The sequence below is a fragment of the Rhizomucor pusillus genome (assembly GCF_041956525.1).
Source record: "Rhizomucor pusillus strain CBS 183.67 unplaced genomic scaffold VTP01scaffold_15, whole genome shotgun sequence".
In the NCBI taxonomy this organism is placed as follows: Eukaryota; Fungi; Mucoromycota; class Mucoromycetes; order Mucorales; family Lichtheimiaceae; genus Rhizomucor; species Rhizomucor pusillus.
In genome coordinates, this window is record NW_027192157.1 from 440,673 (window position 1) to 452,725 (window position 12,053).

At 44.1% G+C, this 12,053-nt stretch overlaps 3 protein-coding genes across 3 annotated transcripts; 1 reads left to right on the forward strand and 2 right to left on the reverse strand.

The window, feature by feature from the left end:
* Positions 1-3,611: 3,611 nt before the first annotated feature.
* VTP01DRAFT_3157 (uncharacterized protein) lies at positions 3,612-4,735 on the forward strand (the record flags this gene model as incomplete). The annotated part of the gene is made up of 5 exons (XM_069381697.1): positions 3,612-3,723; positions 3,788-3,895; positions 3,967-4,079; positions 4,140-4,475; positions 4,538-4,735. The coding sequence occupies 5 exons, from the start codon at positions 3,612-3,614 to the stop codon at positions 4,733-4,735; spliced, it is 867 nt and encodes a 288-aa protein (XP_069236804.1).
* A 122-nt stretch (positions 4,736-4,857) lies between these two features.
* On the reverse strand, positions 4,858-8,247 carry VTP01DRAFT_3158 (uncharacterized protein; the record flags this gene model as incomplete). Its single annotated transcript, XM_069381698.1, has 11 exons — positions 4,858-5,136; positions 5,199-5,396; positions 5,457-5,663; positions 5,733-5,864; positions 5,926-6,144; positions 6,200-6,373; positions 6,437-6,723; positions 6,784-6,964; positions 7,024-7,864; positions 7,926-8,008; positions 8,095-8,247. The coding sequence occupies 11 exons, from the start codon at positions 8,245-8,247 to the stop codon at positions 4,858-4,860; spliced, it is 2,754 nt and encodes a 917-aa protein (XP_069236805.1).
* Positions 8,248-8,980: 733 nt separating this feature from the next.
* On the reverse strand, positions 8,981-11,337 carry VTP01DRAFT_3159 (uncharacterized protein; the record flags this gene model as incomplete). The annotated part of the gene is made up of 2 exons (XM_069381699.1): positions 8,981-9,240; positions 9,330-11,337. The coding sequence occupies 2 exons, from the start codon at positions 11,335-11,337 to the stop codon at positions 8,981-8,983; spliced, it is 2,268 nt and encodes a 755-aa protein (XP_069236806.1).
* Between the last annotated feature and the right edge of the window lie 716 nt (positions 11,338-12,053).

Here is a 12,053-nt window from a genome sequence, read left to right on the forward strand (position 1 = left end):
TGTGGCCAGTGACCCGGATAGCTAGTCGAATTTTCTCTCTTTTAATAAAAAAAGAAAAAACGGGGAAGGGATAATGCTAAAGAAGAAGCGATAACGACATAGAGCATCTCGATGATCCAATTTAAAAAACTTTCCAACGCCGCTGTTTTCTAAGAGACCATAGCGATGGCGTGCTCAAGAAGTGCTCCTTGGTAGCGAATGAGAGTTCGATCTGCTTCTCAATTATAGTCCGTCCAATCTTTGGATTTTCGAGATCCTTTTTTTATACTTCTCCCATTAATTTTCACACGCATGTGACCCACACTGGTGGCTTGAGCTTCTTCTCCGTGATCCGATCATGATAGTTGCCATGTCACCTCACTGCAGTGGTATAGAAAAGTACACAAGAAAACCATCTCATGTAGAGATATTTTTCTTTTTGGGGTGTTTTAGACGCAAAATTTTGTTCCGCGACGAATGAAAAGCCCACTTTGCTGCGAAGCAACATCCGTCGCTGTTTGGATTTTTTTTTTCTTGGAAAACTTAGCAATAATAGGGCAATCGTCAAAGTATTTTAAATATCCCGTATCACGGTCATTCGCAAACTCGTCTTGCGAAATCTCACAGTGAGATTACGATATGCGATGCTAAATAAAACGAAAAACAGCATGCCACTAAGCTATTATATGAAAATGTCAATAACCGGAAAGTGTAGTAGTATCAGATAAATCTAATCCCGCTCGATGCATGCCAAGCCTTGAACATATATAATTGACGATGCAAACATAGCAAATACAAGGCAAGATTGTAAGAATTTCGTAAATATGATGGGATAGACATCGATGTAGCAAAGCATTGGTTTAAGCAAATCGATATGCATCGATAGTTTTCGGAAGGAGGTGGGACGGAAGTAGCACCGTAGATCACTGGCACTAGAATGATTTACCAAGGAAAGATATGTACATATGTCTCCTGACTTGGGCGACGTGGAAATGTGTTCGCTATGCAATGAAACGATTAAGGGGACATGTTATCTATTAGAACAATGGTGCAAACACACGATTTCAGGGTGAGCTGCAGCTGTGAGGTATGATTATGTTATCTATGCGCCAGATCGCGACGCTAAACTAAAATTGTTTACGTCGTGGGAGTGCAATCAATCTTCATCCTTAATGAGACGACTACACTGAAAAATCAAAGTATGCTAACCAACATTCACCTTTAGGACACGATTGCGCGCTATTTGACCATGATAAATTCTTGGAAACTGAATAAAGAGCAGCAAGGAAGGTTCATGGTTGCGTATTTATTCTTATCAAATACTCAATGCAGACTATTACTCGCAATTGTGTCAGAGTGCTTTATGAGCTAATGAAGACAAGGGACAAAAATATCCTTTGGGGCTCTTCTTGTTTAATGTGGAATTGAGATGATGCCTAACGCTGTTTACAAGAGGGTTTTTATGGCTTTTCTAGATCTAGCGGGATGGATAATTGCCATTGAAAAAGAAGTTGTTTTACAATCGTGGTTTGTAGACAACCAGGCGGTCAACCGGTTGCGAAGAAAAACGGCTTGAAGAATCGTGGGTCTGATCGACCCCAAAATCGACCACTGCATATTCCCGAGTCCGATAATGCAGCTCCAAAGTTTCGGAGCCCGTCCCCCACCCGCCCGACGTAATATTCATTCGATACTTCATAGAAAGGAAGGCCATTCCAAGGTAATGTACGAACTGTCTTCCATATTGTGGATGACGTGACCGTTGCGAGTGGCCGTCTGCATTTCCCCATATGCCCGGTATGCGTATTCTGAAGGAGTCACGAACTCTAGATTATCCAAGCAGTTATTGGACCTTTTTTTTACCGTCTTTCGTAACGCTACTTGTTTTGCGCTACGAGCTCACACAGAAAAGGGAACCACGAGAACCACGAAGGTAGGAGGTAGTTAAGTATCGTTTTATTCTTTTTATTCTAGGGATAATTATATGTTTTCTGATGTTTGGTATTATGGTAATAATGGACTGAATATAATATAAAGAGTGTTGAGCCCGAAGGATATTTAGATTGAAAAGGAAGGTATGAGGGACACGGGCTAGCAACCAAAGAGGGAATGCCAGAGTCTGTGCACGACACGTTGATATGGTCGATATAAACAGATCTACTTGGCCCGACGCATTGTGAAGGATTGTAGAACGATTGCATAATGGAGGAACGGAATACCGCTGGTTTGTCGGTGTCATCTCGATCTGCAATGAGCGCGATACTTCTGTTATCCGACCTTTGTATCTGAGGGCGTGAGCATCCGACGAGATATTAGAGTAGGGAGTAAATTTGTCCTTTGCCCGAAACTAGGTAGCATTGAACGTGTGTTGGTCGTGCCGGCTATTAGCGAGTTGTCTGCTGCGTAGAGCACAGATTTGACCATGGCTCGTGGAAGGACTGGAACGACGTTACCAGTGTGAAGTCGTCGGCAATATATGTCGTTGTTGAATAAAAAATGGTGCGGTAAGAGGTGCAGTTATGAGCTTTTGGACAGTTTATCATTCTTTTGGCATTTTCGGAACGTTTTGGCAGTAAGCTGCATATTTGTTTGTTTTGTGTAATGCATAATATGCATACAAAAATAAGCAGTGACCACGATGCTCTGCACTATATGAACAATATACTTTTGATGATCATTTTTATTTAGTCTGTTGTAATTTGGAATTGATACATATACATGTTCATAAAGCTGAATGGAACTTGTCCGGCGGTCTAATTATCGTGCATGCGCTCTAATAAACAATACGCTTTTGGGTTGAAAAGCAGTGATAAGAAAGTGAAGAGCGCATAGAAACTTTACGGGTAGTTATGAATCGTCCATCCATAGGACTAGAGGTTCAGTACGTATTGAGATAAAATGTGCATTTATTTATTAGAATTGCGAGGATATGTCCACAGTGATCTCAGCAAACGTATAAAAGGAATGACACGAAAAGAAGCAATCAAGTATCTCACAGTAGTATCGTCCACTAATCAGGCTGGTCGCCACGTCGGATCAGATAATATCAAAGGAATCAATATCGCTTATCCTATAGACATGATGAAAACGGTGCACATTCGAACTGCGTCTGCAACTCTGTTTCCCAAACTACAGTATCAAAAGTCAAGGTGTAAATTGATCGATCTTCAGTATCTGATATTACCAAAAATGCTTGGACTCATTCTTATCACCTACAGGTGATGAAGAATGACCAACGTTGAGGATTGTAACGATTTATTCTCGCTAATATGGCACGGCTCGTATGGATTAAAATTTTGCAGCTCATCCTCGGTACAGAGTAGGATAAAGAACCATTTAGTCTAAAATCTGGACTTATCGGTTTGCCCTGATGATCCTGGGCCTTAAAGCCTCGCCGGCTTTTCTGGCCATAATGTTGCAGCAACACTCAGTAATTGTATGTGAAAGTGAAAAATAATTCTCGCTCGCTTTGCCTCACTTTAATTTTACTGCTGTGTGATATAAGTCCAAGATTTTCGTCAGATGTGATCTGCTGTAATAATAAACAGCAGGACCCTGTCAAAGAGCCGAAACGCCGCCGCTCGATTTTTTCGAGTCTCACTCATTTTTTTGTTCCTTCACTTGCAACGCTAATGAGCAACGACGGCTCTTCGTCTGCTGCCGTTTACCAGACCAACTTGAGGCAAGCCCTGCTGGCAGGCGCTATGGCCGGTACAGCCGTCGACACTGCACTCTTTCCCCTGGGTAACATGACAACCACCCCTTTTGACGCGATCTTTAGAAGACACTGATCCGAGATCGCTTGCAGATACGATCAAAACCAGACTGCAATCACAGGCAGGGTTTATAGCTTCTGGAGGTTTTCGCGGCGTATATTCTGGCCTGCTATCTGCGGTTATCGGCAGTGCTCCCAGTGGTGAGTATGGGCGCGATGTAGAATAAGAGAGGGAGATAAGTCACTGATATTGTCCTTTTCTCTTTTGAAAGCATCCTTGTTCTTTGTGACGTACGAGGCAACGAAACGGTTACTGGGAGCATCCTTTGACAAGTTGAACAATGCACACTTTATTCACATGGCAGCGGCATCGTTTGGTGAAATTGTAAGCGACAGTGTAGCTACACAGATATATCTGGGAGTGAATGATTAATGGACATCAAAGTCTGCATGCACTGTGCGAGTCCCGACAGAAGTGATCAAGCAAAGAATGCAGACCAAGCAGTTTGCGACCACGTCTGATGCTGTGCGGAACGTCTTGCGAACAGAGGGTATCCTCGGGTTCTATCGCGGATTCTTGTCGACAGTCGCACGAGAAATCCCGTTTACTTGCATACAGTTTCCCGTATACGAATATTTCAAGTATGCTTATTCACTACACAAGGGCCGTCGCATAGAACCATACGAGGCCGCCGTGTGGGGATCGCTGGCTGGTGGTTTGGCTGCGGCAATCACCACTCCCTTGGATGTCTGTAAAACTCGAATCATGCTGTTGCAAAAGGTAAAAAAAATAGCGATTGGGTGGCAAGCAAATAAACAGGACATTGACGATGCATTTCGTAGAACCAAATGGCAGATCACAGCACCGGAATTATATCAACATTCAAACGCATCGTTGCGGAAGAGGGACCTAGGGTGTTACTCGCAGGCATCGGTCCACGCGTAATGTGGATTTCTATCGGCGGCAGTATATTTTTGGGAGTGTACGAGAAGGCCATCAAGACATTGGGACAGTTGCATCTACTGGAAGATAGACGATGATAATGAAAGATGATGACAACTGATCATGATATCAGAATGAATTAAAAAGAATGTACATAAACATTAACATACATCTCTCTAGAGCATCTCGTGCTAACAAAAGAGAAAAAACATTTACAATTTTATGCGGCTAATTGGATGAACTTGCGCTTCTTCTCGGTCGTGCTGGCAGGTGCTTGGTCAAAGAATTCAGCCGTGTTGCGCGCTTCCCAATCACGTTTCAGGTACTGAAGAGCAGCTTTGTTGTAACCCATCAGGTTCTTTTGTCTCTGGAGGCACGCACGTAAATGGTGTCGGATCGAGTCGAGCATAGGCCGCATGAGTCGGTTGGCCACGATTTGATTGTGATGTGTCTTTAGCAATGCGAATAAAATGCGGGATACCAAAATAATGTTCCAATCCTACGATCGTTCTTCTCATCAATTTCTATTCTTATTCTCTGTTTTGACAAGAAAAATCATACCTTCTTTGCCCATCCTTCAATGTATGATAAGAGAGACATGACTTTGGCGAATGGCAAAACCAAAAGAGCCTCTTCAAGGTCGTTTGCCTTGATCTTTTCAACCACATTCAACACATAGCGATCGTACGTTAAGTCACCCATCGCTAGGAGAATAGGGTTCTTTTGCGGCGGTGCTGCTTGCACACCTCGAGACTTGGCCTACCAGGATCGAGTCAAAATGGATGTTCATGCTTATTTAATGCAATAAAATGGACTTACATCTTCGTATGCTTCCCACGCTGCCTTTTCTGCATCAGCAAGCTCCAGAGCTTCAATGATGCGTTCACCAGCTTTAAGTGTTTCCATAGTCTGCCGTCCAGCGGAATCCACCTCCATGTCATTGATATCCGCCTTCTCCATTTGATTAACAAGAGTCGATTCGTACATTTCTTCCAACTCTTTTTCTCGCTCTTCTTCCAAAAAGAGCTATCACAATTAAAGGAACGGGTAAGTAATGCAATCTACTGACACGTCTAAGGGAACAGTAGTTCGTACCTGATCTTCAGTGCGTTCCCAAATTCGTATGGATCGGTCGTGCGAACCTGTTACAACAAATGTTCCATGCTTTGCAACAGCCAACGCCCACACTTCGCCGTGGTGACCTTCCAGCTTCATGATATTTTCAAACTTAAAGAAATCACCCGAGACTCAGCGAAACTGGTTATTATTTATACCGATAGTTACATACCTTGTCGCCATCCCAATATTTGAGAACCTTGTCTTTGCTTGTGGAAAAGAAGTAGTGTGTACCCCACACAAATTGGACAGATGTAACGCTTTCTTGGTGTGCAAACAAGGACTTGTGGCAATCACCAAAGTCAAGACCCCAAAGTTTGATATTTTTGTCGGCGGAAGCAGTAGCAATAAGTGTATTATCAGAGGAAATGTCCATTGATAATACCGGTAACTAATGAACCACGTAAGAAATGCGCCCGGAAAACACACAAATTATATGAGCGTACCTTGTGACCATAGAGGGAAAGGAAGAATTTAAGGGTGTCGTGGTAAAAGACCTTGACAGTAGTGTCCAAGAGAGAAACTGCGATCAAGTTCTGGTTGGGGCTGTAGCGGACACACAAGACTTCATCGGAAAGCTTGAGCGTTCGCATGTGCACAAATGAAAACTTTTTGGAACCCTATAATAAAAGAAATAAATGTAAGCCATCTCGTTTCACTTGGTCGTGGGTGCTGATACTTGCATTTTGCTCGGTTAATGTAAAGTCCCAAAACTTGACTTCCTTGTCAGCACCGCCGGTCGCAAAACCTCGCTTGTCTGGACGGATATGCAAAGAATAGACAGAGCCGTCATGGGCACGCACCGACTCAACTAACGCAGATGCTGCAATGTCGTAGAGTTCCAGCATACCGGTCTTTGTTCCAACCAGCACATGTCGGTTACCAGGCAAAAATGAACAGCATACAGCGAATTCGCATTCCATGGTTCTAATACAGCTCTTGGTCTTCACGTTCCAAATCTTGAGAGCATCTAGAAAATTTCAAAGTTTTTATGTAAATAGATATAGTGACAAAGTGTTTGTAAACTTACTTTGCGAAATGGATGCCAACAAGTCATCATCTGAGCTGAGTGAAAGTGCACGAATGTCAGAACGATGGCCATGCATATCGATAGACGACAAGCGCGTCGGTTCGTCTTGCTCTTCCGACTTTTTCTTTTGCAAAGGTGCATTGTATACTTCAATCACGTTATCTGCTAATGCCAAAAGTATCTACCCAGAAGGTGAATACAGAGCATGATAGCTAAGAATTAGTCAAAATATTTTCTCACCTGCAAATGGCCGGTCTTTTCAACATTTGTATCTGGTGCAAAGTCAAAGGTTCTTAATTTTGCGCTTGCGCGAATCTCATTGTACCTCGTAAACTCGTCTTCCGCTTGAACCTTGTCGCTGATTTCCACATCCTTTCCCTTCTCCTTTGCTCTCTTCTTTCGTCGCTGGATCTTCTTCTTCACTTCCTCCTTGTCGCGTATACGATACAACTCCATGACTTTGCCAGCTGCTTGTACACCAAAGTACTTGCCGCAAGGATGTACTTTGATTGTAACTATACGGTCGCGCGTGCTGCGAGGTATATTGCCATACAACGTGATTGCTTTCTCCAACGAAGGCTCACCGTTCTCTTGCTTCGTTTCCACCTCTTCCATGGAGGCATTTAGGACCTGCCAGTCAATTGTCCATGCTTTCAAGGTCGGTTCTGCACCGCCAGAGATAATAGTCTTTTGATCCGCAGTAATATCGAATGACCACACTTCAGTTCTGTGACCGACAAGCGTCTCGCGACAAAATTGACTCGAGAGGTCCCACAATTTCAACAAGGTATCTTTGGATGATGATAGTAGATAATCGCTGTTGCTATTGCTGCCGGTACTGTCATCTGGATTCTTTATGAACTTTAGGCAAGTGATTTGATCCTTGTGTCCCTTGAGTCTGTATAGACCCGTTTCAGCTACAACGTCCCATACAATAAGGTGTGTGTCGCGCGATCCTGAGGCCAGTCGAGTGCCATTCTCGTCAAAGGCCAGCGCTGTTACTGCTCCTCGATGTCCACTGAGTGTCACCACAGATCCTTCTGATCCCATAGTCCACAATCGAACAGCACCGTCGGCGTATCTAGTCCAAAAAGTTTGAATACACTGGGTACTTTTGCAACTACAAGTACAATTGCACCTACCCTACTGCGTAGTTTTTACCGTCAGGACTCTTTGCAATGCATGTCACTTCAGCCTTGATATCAGACTCTTTCCAAGTACCGTGCTGGAAGCCATTGCACACACACACACACACAGAAGGTAAGTCTCGTCTTGCAGTTTCTTCATTTCTCGATCGATCCACCAACATACCTGAAGACCCTTTTTGAGATCCCACAGACATACGCTTTCAAGAGCGGGTGAAAGTGCATATTTGCCGGTGCTGTCGTACAGTACGTTTCCCTGCGCTGAGGCAATGACGCCAAAGCTTGCCAGAGGCTCATACCGAAGATAAGCCTTGACCATTGTGGATTGGCAGTTAGAATGATCGCTTGAACTTTTTTTCTTGTCGGTTCGGGATATCCGCCCCCTGAACTCAGTGGCTTGATAGCACCCGACAGCATGATTGTTCAAAATCTCGAAATGGGCATATTCTTCAACTCGCATCCAAACCAATCCCAGACTTTTTCAAATATCTAGCCAATCTAACAGCCTTTGCCCTACGTGCTCACTATGGCTCTGAGTGCTTTCGCTGTGCCTTCCGTGTCATCACGCACAACTCATACGACTATTATGCATGTATGTGCTATAATTGATTTTAATGTATGTCACTCTTTACAGAGAAGCAAAGATAACGGCGGAAAATTCAAGAAAAAGCTATAAGATATAGCAGCTTGCAAGAAGAAACTAGGAGTTGGAATCGGAATGGATGGAACTACACTGAAAAGCCGTGCGCAACAACCAACATGTAACATGTCCCAGCGAAACGACATACTATCGTAAGTCCGCTCAAATATTCGATATCGTGTTCATCCATCGATTCGGCATACTCAACGTCCTGCCAGATATTTGTCACGCTATAACTATTCATTTCTGCCTTCGGCCGGAAAACCGTTTAATTTACGGCATTGATCCTCTTGTTGGACGAATAAAATCAGATATTCCACGAGAATAAAAGAATTATATACATTTTCCCTCCTTTGTATGTCTCTCTCATTCTCCTCAATATACATCGTGACAATACAAAGGATCGAAAGTGCTAATTCCAAAAGGCTGCATTGGCGTTGGATGGATAACGATTATCGCTACCGTCGGCGTTTCCTCCTCCACTAAACAATGCCGTGTTAGAGAGATCAAAACCATAGCAGCTGCTGCCTTGCTGGGTATCTTGTGGAGCAAAGGAACCGTTAAAAGCATGGTTGTTGCTGCTGCCGCTGTGACCTTGACCCGCAAGGAGAGCAAACAGATCGTCTTGAGAAAAGCCTTCTGGAAGATCCATGCCATACATGTTCTTGAAATCTAGTATTATTTGGGAACAAAAATATATGCATATCAAGTGAGTGTACTGCATATTGTTTCATCATCATTTTGTCTTAATCTTTACTCACCTTGCTGCGTCTTTTCGTCGATAATCACATTATCCTGTGCACCTTCCATAACGTTGTAGTCGCCGGGATTAGCATCATTGTTGCTTGCAGCTGCTTGCTCCTGCATATCTTCTGCAAGGTCATCGAACGGATCGCGATCGTCGTCATGGTCAGGTGTTGCCAGCGCGGATGACGTAAACGGAGCGTAGGACTTCGGTCTGTTGTAACTATTGTGGTAAGTGGGTCGATAACGCGAGCTGTAGGACGAGGATAGCGGTGACCCGCTTCCTGGAGAGTAGGGTATGCCGTCGTTTGGAAGCGAGGATGAGTAAGTATGTCTGTGTCCGGGCGACTTTGGAGAAGAGCCAAGGCGGGGCGAGCCTGGGGTAGCGTATGGTGAATATCTTCGGGCATGATAAGAAGCAGGAGGAGAACCGATATGCAAGTTGTTGATGGAACGATTCAAGAAGGACGAGACGGAATTTGGAGATCCTGGAATATACATAGAAGAGCTGTTGGGTAAAGATGAAGGGCTGCCAATAGGGAGTGGCGAAGAAGGCGGTAGAGATCCGCCAGCTGTGTAAGGGCTGAGTAAAGGCGAGGAAGCTTGATAAGACAGAGATTGTTCAAACAAGTTGTTTGTTGCGTGGGACGATGGAGGCGGCTGCGAGTGTCTGTGAGCACGCCCACTTTTCGCAGCTTTCATGTGTTCGCGTTCTTCCTGCAAACGCTTCACCAAAATTGCCTTCTTGCCAGTTGCTGGCTTGCCACGCTGGCGAAGCATCTCCTTTAGTTCTGATACCGTGATATCGTCGAAATCGACCTTCTCCAGCTGCTCGTCTAACCAACGTTTATGTTGCTCTGCGTCCATCGGTTGCGGTGTATTCTGTCTGCGGACCTTCTGAATCTGTATTGGCATGGTACGTGAAGGGAACGAAAGGGTATTGTTGATGTTTGTGTATCTGTTCGATGCCTTGTCATCTGCACTGTCTCTGTCATCATCGCGTGCAGCCACTGTGTTGCCGGATGAAACATTAGGTAAAGACGTACCAAAGTATTCTGTCGATGATTGTTTGACTTTTGGCGCGCCAGAGAATGACGATGACATGACTGAAATTGAGCCAGAGTTGGTCGGAGCGCCAGGTTTGCGGGCATAGCTCACTCGGAAGCGAGCCTGTAACTCGTTTCGTCGTCGTTGATGATCGATCTCTGAAGATTTTTTATTCTCATCGATGAGGATAGGACTGGTTGTTTTGGCAGCTGAGCGCGTCTGTTGTTGTTGTTGTTGTTGTTGTGCTTTACCCGGCTTTGGAGGTTGTTTCTTTTTTGCAGCTGCAAATGATGGTGTCGGCGTATTGCCGAAGTCCATCCGATTGTCCGCTGACAAACTATCAAGTGATAGTGTTTGTGGAGCGAAGTAGGTCACGTTGCGATTATCGGCCGTGACATCCGGCGAACCCAACATGGTTGTCAGATTGGATCGAAATTCTTGCTGCTGCTGTTGCTGGTGGACGCTGCTGCTCCTGCCGTCCTCGCATCGTTTCTGCTGTTCCTGCAACAACTGTTGCTGTCGTACAAAGCTCGGATCGGACAGCAAGATTGCCTGCTGATCATCCAACGACAAGAACGTGTCAGGTATAGGCGTCCCTTGATGTTGTTGTGGTTGTTTGGACTCGGAAGGGCCATCGTTGATATCGTTCTTGGGCAGGGACGGAAATAGACTCTTATTCTGTGGCAGCTGCAAAGTATCCCAACTGCTGGCAGTCTGGTCCTCCAGGCCAGCACCATTGAAAAATATGTCGTTCAAAAAAGCGTCCTGCGATGCGTCAAAGTCGTGTGGTATATAAAACGAGTCGTTGCCAACAAAGGTTTGCGGCATTTGACTCTGCGATAACGATGCCGAAGGATCATATGCTTGCTTCAGCAGGGAAAAAGAGTCGTCATTCTGCTCGGAATTGTTGTCATGCATGTGAGACTGTCCGTCGTCATTGTAACTGGTCCGTGATTGCGAATCGTTGTAGTAGAACATACTTTAGTTATGCCATTGAACGGCGCGTCTCGTTCTTTGTGGAATTAAGAAGAAAATGGGACCTAAGCGATTGTGCTTTTGAATTTGAACCGCGATTCGCCTATTTGCATCATATTTGGGTTGCCTTGTGGGTCTCTTTTCAATGTAAAGATAGATTGGTCATCTGTCTGTATATTCTTGTGGCTTCCAGAAAGCTCATCGTGCTACACTCCATTGGGTACATCTAAAAGCCAAATATATCTAGCGTATACTGTAGCTTAGAAATATGTGTCATCTCTTTAACAGTCGAGATTTTAAAGTGTATGTTCACGGAGTTTATTGCATAAATATATAGGATTTAAGCATAAAGATGTATCCTTCATAGACCTTGTTTGAACAGTTTTCCTATCTCTCCTTCTACTTGTCTTTCAATAGCTCAAATTACTAGATCGTCAGTTAATAGCTGTTAGGACTTTCATTCATCATTTTTGGATTGATACCAGCTGTCCTGCTAATGTATCAGTTTGTAACTGTCGTGTTGAGATCACATTGATTGGTAAACTAACTCGATATTTCCGTCTGCTCTTCAGTGTCCCAAAAAGCTTGATTTATGTAAACTATAAACCTTCAAATCATCGAATTCGATGACTTAGAAACAATTGCTGAGTACTCGTACGTTTCTTGAACTTTACAGCGAGGGCATACTATCTTTGCAATCAAGCACATATTTCTTTTCA